A 17,610-nucleotide genomic window follows, 5' to 3' on the forward strand; every position below is an offset into this window, starting at 1 on the left:
TTGCACCGTCAGGTCAAGAATTCTCCAGATTTCTAAGACCTGATTACATACTGAGACAAATGTCAGAATGATGGACTGGGAGCTCCCACACCTGCTGGCCGCTGGTAGGCCCAGCCTCCTAGGAGTTCCCAGCCAGAAGAGACTGAAAAAGCCCTGGGATCAAGTCAGTCTCTCTTGACAATACATAACAAGGACTGGTATGTCCTTCTTGCCAAAGACAGTGACTAACCAGAGCAGGAGACAAATCAGCCCAATCTGCACCTGATAAGGCCTTATGGATGTGAATGTTCTCAGTGATGAACCAGGATGTGTTCACCTCAAGCCTGCTGCCTTGCCTAAGTAGGAACGAAAGCACAGGACATTCGCCCTCAGCTCCCAAGAATGTCATGACCTCATTCTGAATGCAAGAGCTGTGAACTTTGTCTGAGGGTCCAGGATCACCCTGAGAGGTGGAGCTCGGAGTTGAGCAGAAGAGAATCAAAGGTGCAGAAATCCATGGGTACACCTTCCTGTCACCTGTACCCAAGTGCTTTAAAGAGTAGAATGATTTAGTAAATTCACCATCATGCACGTAAAGGATCAGATCCATTGTGACATTATGAAGAAAAACAAAGGCTAAGGAATATCCATCATCAGCCAAATTGACAAAAAAAAAAAAGAAAGAAAAGAAAAAAAGAAAGCAGAAACGAGTCATTTTCAGGAGAGCAAAATAGATAGTAGAAACTTTACCACCACTGAAATTCTCCAGGCCTCCCCCATACACTTCACTAATTTTATTTCTTCTTTCCTTGTTATTCTTTGTCCCCTTTTATCAACAACTATCACTCTAAAAATAATTAAAACATGCTTTTTAGCTGAGACCCCTGAGACACCTTCTGATCAATCTGGCTGTGTAAAGCCCCACCATACTGCATGACCTCCCTGCCCTAATGGTGCACCACGATATCACTGTCAACAAACAGCATGTCCTGTCAATCAGAAACAATGAGCCCAGTAAACTGTTTCAGTATGCCCCAGGGCTTCCACCGCCAGGTCAAGACCACCAGGGGCAGATGAACAGTAGGGAGACTACTTCACATAAGGGTCATTCAGTTTTATTCTTGACATTCTCAGGGGATGCACATCTAAGATGATGAATGTTGCATAGGTTGTCAGCACCTGAAGCCTCTGTAATGAGTCAGCCATGCAAAGGGTTACAGCCAAACTGTTGAATTGTACTGCTTGAGAGAACAAGCCAAAATAAGGCTCCTGAACTTTCAGCTCAGTTGAATTGCATACAACTGGCTTCATCAGGTCCTGTCTTCAAAGAGTGTGCTGTAGAAGTACAAAATCCTCTTGGAAACAAATGCATAAGAAATGTTAAGGCAGTTTCAAAACTCGGAGGCAAATGACACATTCCTAAAAGACAGGGATGGTCACATTCCTAAAAGACAAGGAAGGTCATAGGAAAGGTCTTGCAGGTGACAGGGGGTCTCACATTTTAAAGTAGACTTGCCAAGTTTATCCCCAGATGATGTTGCCTATCCTAAAGTCCCAGAGATAGACCAGGGGCATTAAAAGAAAATGCCTGTTGTATAACTTCAAACTAGTACATACTATTGGACCACGCTATTTCCAACATGCTATGAACTATACAGTGCACTATAAATTCTTTTTTTGTACACACAATTTTTATTTGCAATTTTAAGTTTCTTCTTAGCACCTAAACATTTCTTGAAAATTTCACTGTAAAATTTCAACACTTCACTAAACAATGATATCATTTTTACATTTTCTTGCGCTAGTTTTATTTGCCTAGTTGCCTTGGTCTGCTATCCTGTTATAATCATAAATACCCTTTAAAGTTTGTGTCATCTTCAACATCCATGAGGTCTAAAACATACTTCTATCTGTAGTAGTTATTGGCATGCCAGAAATTATGTCCATGCAGGGAACATATAGTTAGAGTGATTCCTGGGACACTGCCTCTCAATCTTTAATGGGCTTGTAATCAACTAGGGTACTCCATTAAAATGCAGACTGTTATTCAGGAAGCAAACAATGTGATACTTAGGCTATAAGGAGATTCTGGTATGCACACCTTGTGGGAATGTTGTCTCTCCATTCCATTAAATGCCTGCCTGCCCCAAGCCACTATTTATGTTTTTTGTGCGTGTGTTCCTTTTGGTTTTTATATTATTTTTGGCAATCTTTACATAGTCAATTAGGGTAAAAAGGTTCAAGGGCTACAGGAAAATGGGCAAGACCACCATTTCCATATTGTTTCCTTCATATATCTGAGATAAAGGGGGATTTTAAGGGAGAAGCCCCACCCAGTCTCCCACCCACCCCAGGTCCCCGATGTGGGGCACGCTCCAAGATTCTCGCTCAAGTGGTTTTGACAGTTCAACAGTTATGAATTGCTGTCAATCTCTCCACTCCAAGCATGATGAGGTCGCTGAAGAATCTACTGATTGACATTGTCCATTTTAGTCTCCGTTTGCCCAGTTTTTCACTGCCAACCTATGGCTGAAGTAGTTGACTGACATGCTTTGTCCTCTGTCTTTTCACCAGTTCAATTGGGGAGATTTCCAAAGAGACTTCGTCTGAGATGTTCCCAGACCAGATTCTTGTATACACTTGCAAGTACAGGGCCTGGTACTTGCCCCAATCACCTGATGGCTACAATTGCTGGGTCGGTTCTGTTTCCAGCCCTATCCTCCACTGGAACCAATGGGTGTTGCAGTACAGCCTGATTCTGTCCAGCACACACTTAGTCCTCACATTAACCAGAGGGAGCTGCAGCCTAGACGAAGCAACCCACAATAACCCCCACCAGGCCCACCCACTACCCTGGTTTGCCAGTACATGCAGCAGACTAGTCCAGTCTGTCCCACATTCCATTCGGCTCTCATACATGTCAATGGGTATTAAAACCTAGTTCCATCTAACCAGTTTCACTGTCCACCCCACACAGATGTTGTTGGGTGTCTCTCTGTCTAGCCACCCAATCCCCTGTCCTAGTTTTCATGCACTCCCATGAGAGTGGTAACCCAAGAGGATGGAACCCACTATTTCCCTCCCAGGCCACTCCCGGATTATGCACTCTCCAGGTGGTTCTGTGGTTTAACTTGACAGAATTAGCCCCAGTGCCAGCTGCACTATAAATTCTGAAACTATCTCATGCATTTGATAATACTGCAATTTTCTGTACTAGCTTTACTAACATGATAAAACTAATACCTTTAAAATCATGTAAAATTTTGTAATACATTATTCTTCACCTCTTAAGGGATTGCAAAAGAAAAAAAAAAATGCAGTGGCCAGATATTTTAGAAGCTGTGGACACCTGGAACTAAGAGCATAACCCCAAGGTTCACCACATATTTAGATTTGGAAAAAGATGAAAACTGCTGTCTGGGCTCTAAGGTAGAAGAATGATGCAAGACAGGTTGTGAGGCATCACAAGACTGACCCAAAGATCCTACAAAAACAAATCATTTCGTCCAAAAAGGTCAAATCACTTTGTCCAAAAAGAGTTTCATTTGCAAGGCAGCTCAGCGTCTACTCCTCTTTGGATGTCAAGAAAGGAAGAAAGAGAAAAAAGCTGATGTAATGCTAAGACTGTGGCTTCCAGCATTTCCATTGGAATTTCTTTTCTACTGAGAGAAAAGAGAATTCCCTTGAAATCTGGAGAACTAGAAATAGGATTGGCAGCCGGGGGGCAGGCGAGAGGGGATAGAGAAGCCTGCCATTTGCCAAAGACAAAAGAGCAGCTTCGCCCTCACAGCTGAGCACCACTTCAAGAACAAAGGGATGCTGCCCACACAGAGGTGCCAGGAGGCCAGGGCAGAGCTTCAAGAGAGCCCCTTACAAATGTACACACGCTTGTACCATTCCTGGAATGCAGCATACCCCTCACACCCCCACAATGATAATGGCAAAAAGAAGTAAAAACCCAAAAGTTGTGCTGCAGTCTCACTGAAGGACTGTTGCAGACAATAATGTTTTATTTACAAGGAGTAAAAAATCTGTAGGGCTTTCATACAGGACTGCTAGTTCTCCCAGAATTTCTGAGACACCTTAGGCTGGCCTGGACAAGTCACTCACTCTTAACCTGGTCTGTAGAATACAGTTACTCAAGAGGAACAGCTGGATCATAGCCAAAACTTGGGATATGGTCCTGATATTAACAGCCTAAAATTGCCCATTTTAAACACCAAAAATTGCTTTCCTGTATATAAAGACACAGATTTTGCCACCATTTGACAGCTCAGTGAACCACAAATTACAGTTCTCACTAACACTGAAGAATATACTTTCTCAAGAATTCAGGAGGATTAATCTAGTGATTAAAGAGTAAATTGGGGCCCAGCGTGGTGGCGCAAGTGGTTAAGGTCCTCGCCTTGCACGCCCGGGATCCCATATGGACGCCGGTTCTAAACCCAGCAGCCCCGCTTCCCATCCAGCTCCCTGCCTGTGGCCCGGGAAAGCAGTCAAGGACTGCCCAAAGCTTTGGGATCCTGCACCCACGTGGGAGACCCGGAAGAGGCTCCTGGCTTCAGATCGGTATAGCATCGGCAGTTGCGCTAACTTGGGGAGTGAATCATCGGACGGAAGATCTTCCTCTCTGTCTCTCCTCTCTGTATATCCGCCTTTCCAATAAAAAAATAATAAAAATAAATCTTAAAAAAAGAGTAAATTGAAAGTACGTCATTGTAAAAAATTAAAATAAGAAAAAATGAAGAGGAGGGAAGAAAGAGGGATGGTAGGATGTGACTTACTATGTTCTTAAAACTATATACAGGAAATTCGTTCTGTTTAAACAGACTTTAAAAATTAATTTAAAAAATCAAGACACAAATAAATGTAATCAAAAAAAAGAATTATAAATTTAATTTGCAAACCAGAGTTTATTTCTGGTATTAAAGAAACTTCCTGGCTAGGAGTGGTTATGGAGATCCACCACATTTGATGAAATACAATTATGTTGGAAGCCATGAGCTGAGATTAATGACTAAATAAATTTATTAGATTTTTCCAAACTCACCTTTTTCCAAATTATATCAATATCTCAGAAATTTATTTTAGCAGACACGCTTGTTAAATGTTTTCCTTATTTTCCTTATGCATGCTATGATTGATTTTAGCCAGAAAATCCTAATAATAATCTCAAATTTCTATGAATATAAAAAGAACTCAAATACCCTAGGGCAATTCTGAAGCACCAATCTTTTAGCAATTCATACACGATTATCAAATAGTGTCTAGTTCCAAATGTCTCTCAACACCAGTACAAAGGTGGTTTTTTTTGCCACATTTATGGCCATTTTATCACACACACACACAAAAAAATTATAACTCACATACCAAAAATCAGAAAGAATGCAAAAGAAAGCACAACTTTAAAAAGCTCTTTAATTCTGAAGTAAATAAATACTGATGATATTTGGACATGTCTAAATGTCCCCTCATAAGATCCTATCCTGCCCAGACCTGGCAATAGAATCAAAAGTCTCCCAGTGAGAGAAATCTAAATTTTGTAATTCAGATAACAGAGATCTGAGGAAATATTTCATGCCTTAGTGTGCAGTTGCCATGGCAGCCTCCAGCTAGAAACTTCACTGATAAAGAACTTTTTCAACACATTCAAGACCTGGGACTAGGAGCAGGCCTGGTAGGGGAACTCCAAGGACTTCCTTGCTAGACTGCTGTTTTCACTGGTGAGCATAAAATCTAGGACTGGATGCGGGCCAGGCTGGGCTAGGCTGCTGCACCTACTGGGGCACACAAATGCCAGAATGGGTACAGGCCAGCCAGGCTAGGTTGCAGCAACAGCTGGGAAGTACTGGGACTGGTGTGAGTCTAGTCAGGCTGGATTGCAGTATCCTGTGATAGATGCAAGATCTGGGGCTGGGAACTTGCCAGACTAGGCCACAGCAGAGTCTGCTACACACAAAAATCAGGACTGGGAGCCAGCCTGGTGGGAGTTATTGGAGGTCACCCCACTAGATCACAGCACCCACTGGTATGCGTGAGGATCAGATCTATGGAGGGGTGGCTAGGCTAGGCTACAGCACCCTTTGGTTCATGTGAGATATATATAGGGCTGGGATGGAACTAACCAGGCAGCTGAATCCACTAGTATGTGTACTGGCTGGTACAGTTGGCAAATCATACCTCACCATACACTGGCTGGTACACATAAGAGTCAAGTCTGAGGCCACCCTGGGTGATGTTTATTGAGAAACTCCCCAACAGAACTGCTGGACTCAGACACTGGCCTTAGGGAAAATCACAAGACACATAGTCTGGAGTGCATGTATCACAACTGAGCCTGTGCAGAGGGCAGCATGACCAGATACACATAGGAGACATGCCAGCCAGCTCATCTAGACCAGAGGACATCAACTGCGTTATCAGAGCATGAAAAGCAGAACAAGTTGGAAAATTCTCCCGATCAAGCTAGCAACGTGATCCTGGGTCTGTGGGTGCACTAAGGTGGACTTTGTCAGCCGTAAGACCTTGGAGAGATTCTCTCAACCCTGGAGCAACAAAACCAATAACTTATCAGAACTATCAAAACCACTCAAATAACCCTTAGAACACTCTTCCCTACATTGGGGTCCCTAAGGCATTATCAAATGATCTTCCCCTCCCTGGGTGGTTTGACGGTAGTAGATTCTCTGATGTAGTTTGACAGCAAGGACCTCCCCCTTCTCCCCTGCAGACACAGGAGAAAAAAAAGGAGAACTGAAACATATGTCTCCCCCACCTTCCTCTGCACCTGATCTTGCCCACCCTAATCAAAGGCCCACAAACCCACGTGAATGTGCATCCCTCTCAACTATGTAAACAATATCAGAAAGAAAAAAATTTTAAAAATTTTGTTATATCCTAAAGTTAGTTCCAATTAGAAGTGAAAATAAGTATAATGAACAACTGACTCAGCACAGGCAGGAATCCACCAGTGTCAACACCAGGACAATGACCAGAAGATCCTCTGCTGTGTCGGGTACCAATGCTTTAGTTGCTGAATCCTGGACATATCTGTCCATCTCGGGAAAGGACTGGAGAGCAGAGTGGGGAAATCCTTGATGGGCTCCATGCAGCAGCTATCTACCAAACACTTGGAGGAGTAACTCAGAAATTAAAAACCAGTAAGCCCATCTTAGCCCTGCTTCCAAACACATAGCAAAAAAAAAAAAAAAAAAAGTATGTACCAGACATCCACCATCAGAAAATTAACAGGTGTCATCCCCAAACCACTCTTTTGCCTTAAGCAGCTCCTAAACGCCTCTTGGAGTGAAATGTTGCTACTTTCCAGGGTTTTGTGAGGACTGTGTGACTTTGTCATGACACCACTCTTGCTCACAGCAAACTCCCAGATATCTGAGATAACAGAACCTCTGAGTACACTGTGAAAAAAGACAACCCACACCCACCTGACACTTACCGACACAGGTACGGTTGTCATTGTGGTTGATGATAGTAGCTGGGGGACAAAAACAGCTGCCTCCATAAGGTGTCTGGTGGCACTGGAACTCACAGTTCAAGGTAGGACACATGGTCATACCTAAACAAGGAAAAAATCATTTAATTATGTGAATGATGACCCACAGTAACACCTGCTAGTTCTTTTGTAAGCATAATATAGAGGTACTGAAAAACCTGTCACCATTCAAAATTCATCATAATCTTATGTGATGAAAACTCAATTGATACTTGTTTTACAAGCTATTTCCAGAAAAATCTGGTCATAGGCCTATTTTTGTGTTTATAGTGAAAAGACCTAAGAACATGCAAGTGACTGGATTAAAAATACACCCTTAAAAAGGTTTAACTGTGGTTAACTCTAGATGATGGGATTGTAGGTGACTCTGTTTTCTTCTTTCTGCTAATTTTTATTCTCTAGCTGTTGTGCAATGACTATATGTCTCTTCTTACATTTTATTTTAAAAGGACTCTCAAATGAAATTAGGGAAAAATGCTTTTGAAGTCTCTGCATGTTTCCGTATTACAAGTTTTATCAGGAAAAAGAAGACAACCCTTATTATAGAACTATAAACTTAGTCAGACATTATACACTCGACAGGATCATAAATTGCATTCTGTTGCAAAATAGAAAGCTGTCCACTAAATCAATGGTAAAATGGTAGAAAAATACGCACCCCCCCACACACACACACACAAGACATTGTACAAGAGCATCAAGTATGGCCAATTTTATCTTACTATTACAAAATAACTAAAAGCACATAGTCCAGGAAACATAAGCTTGAGTTTCTTTGTTGTACGTTTTTATTTTCCAAATAGCCAGACAAAGCCTTTCTCGGGTATTAAATCCAAGAAACAAAATGTTCAGTATACTCTTACAGTCATCACAATAGGTATGAAAACAGACCCTGTTCTGGGGAAGCTAGATATCTTTGTAAGCTCCACCCATCAAGAGATGTAACTGATTTCTTCAATCTATTCCATGCTTGATCAAGTCACATGCTATGGTTACAACATTAGCAAACATTACACGAGCAGAGCGTCAAGTGCTTAAAAAGGGTGTTTGTTCTTTCCAAAACCACATAAACAAACAAACCTGGGATAGCCCAAGCTTTCATTGTAAAATCAGTGAGTTGGTCCAGGCCAGAAAAAAATTCTCTAGCCAACCCACAGAATTGTAAGAACTAGTAGTTGTTTGTTGGCTTAAGCCACAAAGGCTTGAAGTAGCTTGCAATACAAAGGACTGTTAATAGAGTGTACATTGGAGAATCCGGTCTAGAACAGCACCTTCTTTATCAGAAATCTGCCTAGAAAAAAAATTGCATACTTACTACAAGATCTTCCAGCAGTGGTACTGTTTTCATCTTCTCCTCCTGGGCAATCTAAAATTCCATCACAAACTTTACTAGTCGGGATGCATATTCCAGATCGGGGGCAAGCCCATTGTCTTGGGTAACAATTAGGATGACTGCCATCTGTGGGAATAAAAAAAAAGAGAGAGAGAGAGAGGCATTGAGCTTTCGTTGTTGCAGACTACATGACAAGTGGAGTCAGCACTCTTTAAATCCATGTTTAAGATGGCCAACAGCACTCTCCAAACAACCTGTATTTGACAGCAAACTCGAAGTTTCTGTTTCACTAGTCTGTTGCTAACAGTCTAATGAGTGGCAAGATGGAATTATTTAAGTTTCACTCTCTTTGGGGAAGGCAGCCCCAGCAAGGTGGTAAGAGAATCACATAGGGGCCTGAATTGTCAACCAGATTTCTAAACTACTGAGGAGAAGAGTCAGATACCCCCATCCTAATTAACAGAACCCAGGGCCCATCCAGGAAAATTCCTCCAAGACTGCCAAGTTTCAGAGTTATTTGATTTGCTTTATTTATTTAACAAAATGTTGACACCACAGGAAAAGACATTACTCAAATGTAGGAAGTCTACTTCTTGGAACAGTGAAACATGAAGCAAACCTGTGCTTTTTCCCAGAAAAAGCAGCTCCATGTGTATTACATCTGGTCCTGAAACAGGGAAGGCTCTTCATTTTCCGCTGAGTGTTAGGAACCTCTGAAATGTGAGAGGTATGGCCCCATCCTTGTCACTCCTCCCTGGGTAGCAACTGTACTGGCCAATCCCTAATTCCATTCTGTGTGACCCTTGTGTGGCTTCTCTCTCAATACAGGAAGGGAAGCCAGTAATTAATTTTGAAATTATAATTTGCAAAAACAAGACAAAAACTGAATGTAATTGTAACCATGGTTCAAACACAATTTGAGAAGTTGTAAGGCCTGAGACAAATCACATTTTCCCCTCTTTTGCCTCCTTCCCCAGCCTACCACTTACACCTAGCAGTAATAGGCAATCTTAAATGGAAAAATGTCAGAGTGGGTTATAGAAGAAGAGACTATACTATTTATTTTACCTTTGTAATACAGATTTTAATTTGTGCTGCAACTAAGTTTAGAATCATTTTAGAAAAGAAAAATAAAATGGCATCACCTCCTTCTTAACCACCCATTAAGTCCCTAAACAACTTCTTAAATCCCAACCAGTCCTAAGACTTGAAAGGTAAGAAGGAAAAACAGGTTCTGGTAAACATGAAGACAGCATTTAAATAGGAATCTCTTCCTCTCCATACCACATCCTTCTTCATCTCCTTGATCATCGCAATCTGCCTGTCCATCGCAAACCCAATGTTGATGAATGCACCTGCCGTTAGAGCATGTGAATTGGTTGCCACCGCAGGTCTGATAAACTGGAAGAAAGCAACAACATTCACCAATCACTTGGTAAAAAAATCAAAGTGTTCACCTCACTGTCTATATTTTGCTCCTAGCAAATAAGATTTCTATTTCAGCTTCAACCCTTAAGTAGCATGACAAAAAAAAAAAAAAAAAAAAGAAAAGAAAGAAAGAAAATTTTTTAAAAAAAGGAAAAAGGAGAAAGGGGGAAAGTAAGAGGTAGTAACAGCAGCTGTGGATCCAGGAAATGAGCTCAGGTGCTAGTCTCTGGTAGTCAAGATTGCAGATGGTGGTATGCAACAGGTTGAGGCAGAACCAAGATGGGCTGACATGCCAGGATGTCTGGAGACACACAGTTCAAGACAATCAGAATATTCAATCATGCTCATACTTCGTCATAGTACTATAATTGCAGTCTGAGACCAAATGATTCTGCCTCAACCATCCATATGATCTTTAATAGAGTGCTGAAATAGGTCCAAGTTTCAGAAAAGAACTTAGGCATGACTCATAGAAATTCAGGATGATACTGAAAATATTTAACAACCCCATAATGGGTGTCTATCAGTCAAAACAGGGGCAAAGAAAAATCATACGGATTACTACCTAAAATATCAGAATATTATAAATAATATATATTAGAATATTAGAAATAATAAAACTTCCTCATGGATTCTTCTAATCTTATACAGTCAAAAAAGAATCAATTAGTGGTAAAAAATAAGAGATGCTTACATTACAGGCAACAGCATAGAAATAAAGTGTGATCAAATTAGAAGCACTAGAAGGCACCCAACCTGCAAGGAAGTTTTCCTGAACTTCCAATTTGAGAGGGGTAGGAATGACAAAGTTACTGTCAAGGTTATCACAACCATTCCTCAGCTATGGTAATCTGAGAGTCAGTGATACAACATATCAGTTCCCTTATAGCCTACAGAAAGAACTGTCCATTAGCAACCTTTCAACTCAACAAAGATCCTTTGAAGATTAAGAAGTCCAGGTTGAACAACACACAGGGCTCATGACACTGCTCCTGGATGATCTTTTGGTTTCATCTGTGATCAAATAAGACGGTTCTTTTCTTTGAAAATAAGTGAATTATTTGTGGAAGGTGGAAGGAAACCCGTAAAACACAAAACCCACTCCTAACAACACGACCCAACATAAGGAAATCACCGTACTGCAAGAATGTTCATCACTGCTGTCATCACAATCAAAGTCATGGTCACAGACATAGGAGCGAGGAATGCAATTTCCATCACCACATTGAAACTCATTGTGTGCACACACGCTGGCTGGAAGACAAGATTAAAAAGGGAAAGAGGAGAAAATTTCAAATTCAGTGTAGCCGTTTAATCTCAGAAGGTTCTATCCCAAGGAGATTTATTAGGCATTAGTGTGCTGGTAAAATATTTAACAATCATATTTCCAGAAACTGAAAGATACCATGGGTTATGCTTGCCATTTTCCGTGGTGTAAATGCTACAATCAAAGGCTGACTTCAAACCACCCCCATGAATTCACTGAATGTAGACTTGAGAAGAGACACACAGGGTTACCCCTTCCAAGGCATAAGCAACAGGTTTCAGCTCATAACTCTGTCACATTACTTACTGCAGTTGAATTCATCAGAGGAGTCCCTGCAATCAATTTTCCCATCACACTTCTGACTCGTATTGAAGCAGGCTCCACTGGCACAGGTTAGCTGGTCACAGATTGGGTATTCTATTACAAAGAATGGAAATAGCAAAAAAAATTAGAAGATGTTCTTTCAATTAACATTTCTTTTTTTTTTTAATTTTTTATTGGAAAGGCGGATATACAGAGAGGAGAGACAGAGAGGAATATCTTCTGTCCAATGATTCACTCCCCGAGTGAGCACAATGGCCAATGAGGTGCAGGGTCCCAAAGCTTTGGGCCGTTCTCAACTGCTTTCCCAGGCCACAGGCAGGGAGCTGGATGGGAAGCGGGGCTGCTGGGATTAGAACCGGCACCCATATGGGATCCCGGGCGTGCAAGGCGAGAACCTTAACTACTGCGCCACCGCACCAGGCCCTCAATTAACATTTCTTGAGTGACTCCTACATGCTAGATATTAAAGCTGAGCATACATTATTAGTATATAACACAGCCATGACCTCTGACCTCATAGAGATCACAATTGGATGAGGAAGACAGACCTTAATCAAATAATAATAGGTGGCAAATTACGAAATGCTACTGTGGAAAGTAGGGGGAGTTGTGAGACTGTACACTATGAGGCGTTTGGTGACTCAGGGGAGTCTCGCTAAAAAAGGTGGCTTCTGAATTGAGAGCTGAAAAGTGAGACAGAATCTAATTTGAAATGAACATCTCAGAAAACTGGTGCACTGTCATACTGAAGGTCTTGTTTTCCACTAGAGAGTCAGAGAAAGAAGGTGGGCCTACATGTCAGGAGGCCTGAGCCCAAAGTGCACTCTCAGGAGCTGGGACTCAAGCCAAGGAAACTTTCTATGTCGCCACTCCCCCATTTGCACATTTGGATAATCTACTGCCACAGTGTGGATGGACCTAAGAAGGAAATGTCTAGTAAGGCATTTTGAAGAGTAAAATGTACTCAATGGGCACACACTACCAATGCCATACCATCTATTCATGGTCACCTGATGCTTAAATCTTCTTTTCCAGGTTACTGCAGAAAATCAGGACATCCCTTGCAGAAATGTCTTGCTGTTTGTCCCTCCTCTGTACTTCTCCAGACTTGAAACACATACCCCTCATGACACCTCAAGTAAGCTTGTTCTGTACTCCTCACAATATAATGATATGCCCTGAGAACAAGGATTATCTCTTGATTATTCAGGAATAGTGCAAGGGCTAGGCTGTTACAGTGCTCCTGAAATGTTCAACACTGCTATTGAGTTATTTATTGCTAGTGGACGTGTTAGATAAATACTTAAAACTATTTTGGATGTCCAAAAAGCACATTCCCACACTGGAGTTCAGTTTTGTATTTGGAGATCAATTTGAGGAGTCAAGGTCAAGATGCAATTTGGGCTGCCCCTCTCTCCCATACTGCACTATCTGTATTCCACTCTGGTTTCTTGCTAAAGCGCACCCTGGGAGACAGCAAGTGATGGCTCAAGCCCCTGAATTCCTGCCACCCCCATGGAAGAACAAGATTGAGATCTCAGTTCCCAACTTCAGCGTGGTACAGGCATTTGGGAAGCAACCAAGAAATCTCTCTCCATCTCTCTCTCTCTCTCTCTCTCCCTCTTTCACCTTTCCCTCTCCCACTCTTCTATTTTAAAAAATTAAAATAAGAAAAACACTGAAACCCCCCAAAAAAGTTTTTGAGGCTTTACAGACATGGAGATATTTCAGAAAATTGTTTAGACAGCCTTCAGAGAAGCAGCACACAGAACTCTGTGCTAAAGCTGTGTTAAAGCTGCCACATACTAACAGGTAACTCTTTAGGAAAATGGACTCCCTAATGATGTTTCTCTATTTTATATAATGAAGGAATAAGTCTAATTCTTCTCATCTGCAGAAGTTCAACACAAATCTGTTAAGTATCTTTAAGTATCTAAATTGCCAACGTTATGTAAAATCAATCATCTATTGGAATGGGAGGTATTTGTAAGTTGGTGATTAAAATGTTAAATTTTTATATATTTTATCTTTTAATAGTCATAAATTAGTTGTTGCTTAGGGTTACTGTTGTCTTATCATAATTGAAACAGAATGCGCAGCAAATGTGCCTTCACTTGAATCACCCAACTCTGCACATTAATTCTCTCTTCAAGAGTTGCAAAAGAGGCTTGCTGCAAATGAGACTAACAAATCCCTTCCCCCGTCGTGCCAGGTCACTTCTAGAGTCAACGTGTCATCCACACATTCAGCTGACAGAGGCAAGCAGGAGAAAAGGTCTTAGAAAACCCAAGCCCTTTGCCATGAACATGCTCCCTGTTGGGAGCAACAGTTATCTGGACTTGCGCTGTGGCTTCTTCCCTGAAGGTCATTATCATAAGTATAGGAATCTGAGAGTGAACGCACAGGGCAGACCAATGTTTCAGTCCCAGACTGCCTTATGAGAGCCAGTGTGATAAAACTGACAGTGGATGACGTGGCACAGTCTCCACTGACACGATTGAAAGTTTACTCACAGGGCTCACTCCCTGCCACAAACCAGATCGGCGATGTCCTCAGAGAGGATGCAGAGATGCCCCAGGTCAGCAGTTCTACACTCAGAATGAGCATGAAGTATAATGATGAGATGTCTCCATCCACAGTGGATGCCCCTCAACCCCTGCACACCATCTGAAATCTTCTCTGAACAAGAGTAACTGAGTTAGAAGCCCACCAGCACTGTTAGGCACAGCCTCAAGACTTTGCCACACAGAGAAAGTATCTGCAAATGGTGGCTGTCTCAGTGAGACCCACACAGCAACAGGTCAAAGTTGCTCACACTAACAAAGAAACAGACTCTACTTCTCTTACGACTTAATTAAAGTTTGTGTCTACCCCCAGGAAACAGAAAGTCACAAATATCTTTGAACTTATTTATGGGAGATGTTTAAAATCTTATTTTCAGCTTGGTTTGCTCAGCAAACCTGAACTAACTTTATGAACTTCTTCCCATGAAGCAAATACACCACATGGTTAAAATGGCAGGATTTTAGGTATGTAGAAAGTGCAATATAAAGGGACAATTTACAAGAATATGAAAGAGGAGGAAGCATTGTGGCATGGTAATAAAGTCACCACTTGCAATGCTAGCATCCTATATGAGCACCTGTTTGTGTCCCATTTGCTCCTATTCCAGTCCAGCTCCCTACTATCAGTCTAGGAGAAGCAGCAAGGAAAGCCTTAGTCATTAGTCCCCTGCCAACCATGTGAGAGACCTGGAAGAATCTCTTGGTCCCTGGCTTCAGTGTGGCCCTGCCTCAGTCATTGTAGCCATTACGGTAGTGAACCAGCAGATGGCAGATCTCTTTCTCTGTCTCTCACTCTCTGCAAGTCTGACTTTCAAATAAACAAATGAATCTTAAAAAAAAAAAGAAGAAGAAGAAGAAGAAACTGTTCCTTCTTAATGGTTTTAATTAAAAGATTATGCCCCTTCGAAGCTTATGTGACACAAAATGTCAGCACACTCTTCCTCACACTGCACCCTTGCTCTTTTTATTTTCTCCCAGCTCCAAATAATATATGTTCAGGTTCATTCCCCCCAAGTTGGAAACGTATCCAAAACACAGACAGAACTGGTACTAAAAGATTTTTTAATTTTTTTCTCTGTTAATCATTTAGGTTAGAACAAGAAAATTCCATGGGAGTTTGAGGACCTCCCAGAATGGAAATCATTTACTGAAAAAGAAAATACAAACAAAAGACACTATTCTTTGTTATCTTGACAAGAAGACTGTAAACACATTGCATTCTTACAATTGCAAAAAAATGACCAGAAAGAACACAGGAAAGAAAACAAACTGATTATAAAGGAAAAGAAGATACTGTAGTGGTAGATTAAGAGACTTAAGCCAAGATTGGAAAGAAAACAAGAGGTTGCTGACACAAGCCCCAGCCCAGAGACCTGGGACTTTTCAAAGTCCAAAGTAATCCTTGATAAGTTACTTGATGTTACTTATTCCGGCTCCAAGACAAGTTAATCTAGTCTAGCAGTGATTTGCTAGAAAATGTTTACTACATTGGCAGCCAACACTTAGTTGCAAGCACTACATACAAACTTAGGAACCATGATTATCCGTAACACATACTGAAAATGATGTAACAGAAATGTACCTAAGAATTCAGTATGCATGAACTCATTTCATTCTTACAACAACCACACGAGACAAATTTTATGATTATACCTATTTTATAGAAGAAACACAGAGCAGTTAAGAAATTTGAGGGTCACATGACTGGTATTCCAGAGAGCCAGAATTCAAATTCAAGCAAATTCCGTGACTCATGTTCCTAACCACTAACATAGCTCTGGGTTGCCATTTGTAAATTTCATAGAAAATAGTAAGAAGAGGTAAAAAAAAAAAATGTGTGTTTATTCATATATATATATATATGAATAAAATCAATTGAAATGAAAAGAGTAAGAAATCATTTTAAGAACATAAAAAGAGAAAGAAATAACCAAAGGGTTAATGATTGAGTTTTTCTTTCTTCCAGTCAGTTTAAGAAGTCTGGAGAAGTTTTCCCATCTCCTGGTTCCCAAAACTTATGGCATATTATGCAAAAGACTTCCACCTAACATAAGAATTCAGAGGAACTGTGCACTAGGTTTCCAGAAAAGTGAGCACCAAAACATAGGACATAGAGTAGCAGGCACAAGCATCACCCCCCCATCATCACCATCTGTCAATGTCAGGTCTCTGAAGTGACAACTACTGAGGACTAGCCCTACGATTGCAATTAAACACAAGAGAACAGGACAGAGGGGTTACCTATCTCAAAAGTAGCTTTCAAACACCTAACCAGATTTATAAAATGGAAGCAGAAATTCAGCACCTTGGAAAGAGAAAAAATCCTATCAAATTTGGTGTGAGCGGCTTTCAGAAACTCAGGGTCAAAAGGGAAATACATTGTCATCTAGCTCGTTCTTATCCTGTCCCCTTTGTTAGTATAAAGGCTGGATCTTAAATCCCAAATTTCTAACTGCTCTCTAAGAGCTAGCATCAAAACAGCAAAGGACATAATGATTAAGATAGTTCTAAATTCCTGAAAAAGAATAAAAATCTTACACATACCCCTGTAACACAGGAGTGACTGCATTATGATAGAAAGCTGTGCCTCCCCTTCGTCTCCCCCTTCACCCCAGATACAGAAAAACAGAGAATGTGGAAATAATAGTCTTACCCACTTTCCTGTAACCCTTGAACCTTTGTACCCTAATTAACCATGTAAAGATTGTCAAAAATAAAGAAATTTTGAAAAAGAAATCTGTACCTCAAATGTTCTAAGGAATAGTGTGAGGAAGTAAGCTGCCTTCTTGCAGGTGAATGAATATTTATAATGTGCACCATATTCAGTAACACTGGTTCTATACGGAAAAGGCTATGGAACTACATGTTTTCACTCAGGGTCACAAAACACATGGCTTCTATTGCTTTATACCTCCTGTATTGATATCTAGGTACCCACAAGGGGAGAATAAATTGTCAAAGTCTATTAAAAGAGGTACGAAGGCTATCTGCACCCCAGGATTATAAGAGTGATCACCTTCTAGTCATCAGAAATGATGCAGCTCAGCTTGCCGGCAGGAATCTGAACCCAGGTAACTTGAATACTCATCAGTAAATTACTGCTTGGTGAATGTCAGTATCCTAGGAACCAGCATGTATACAGAGAGCTGCCTTCATCTTAGTTACAATTCTGCTTTATTTTACATAGATATATTGAAATATG

The 17,610-nt window shown here is 41.0% G+C and overlaps 1 protein-coding gene across 1 annotated transcript in view; it reads right to left on the reverse strand.

Moving 5' to 3' along the window:
• The window catches only part of LRP2 (LDL receptor related protein 2), a 198,817-nt gene that overhangs the window by 123,392 nt on the left and 57,815 nt on the right, over nucleotides 1–17,610 (reverse strand). The window contains exons 5-10 of the mRNA XM_040971679.1: nucleotides 11,827–11,937; nucleotides 11,394–11,507; nucleotides 10,110–10,226; nucleotides 9,170–9,172; nucleotides 8,808–8,951; nucleotides 7,436–7,555 (exon numbers count right to left, since the gene is read on the reverse strand). Of these exons, the coding sequence (XP_040827613.1) occupies nucleotides 7,436–7,555; nucleotides 8,808–8,951; nucleotides 9,170–9,172; nucleotides 10,110–10,226; nucleotides 11,394–11,507; nucleotides 11,827–11,937 (609 nt within the window). The remainder of the gene's footprint in view (nucleotides 1–7,435; nucleotides 7,556–8,807; nucleotides 8,952–9,169; nucleotides 9,173–10,109; nucleotides 10,227–11,393; nucleotides 11,508–11,826; nucleotides 11,938–17,610) is intronic.

This window comes from Ochotona curzoniae, unplaced genomic scaffold (genome assembly GCF_017591425.1).
Source record: "Ochotona curzoniae isolate NIBS_2020 unplaced genomic scaffold, NIBS_Ocur_1.0 contig_2210, whole genome shotgun sequence".
Lineage (NCBI taxonomy): Eukaryota > Metazoa > Chordata > Mammalia > Lagomorpha > Ochotonidae > Ochotona > Ochotona curzoniae.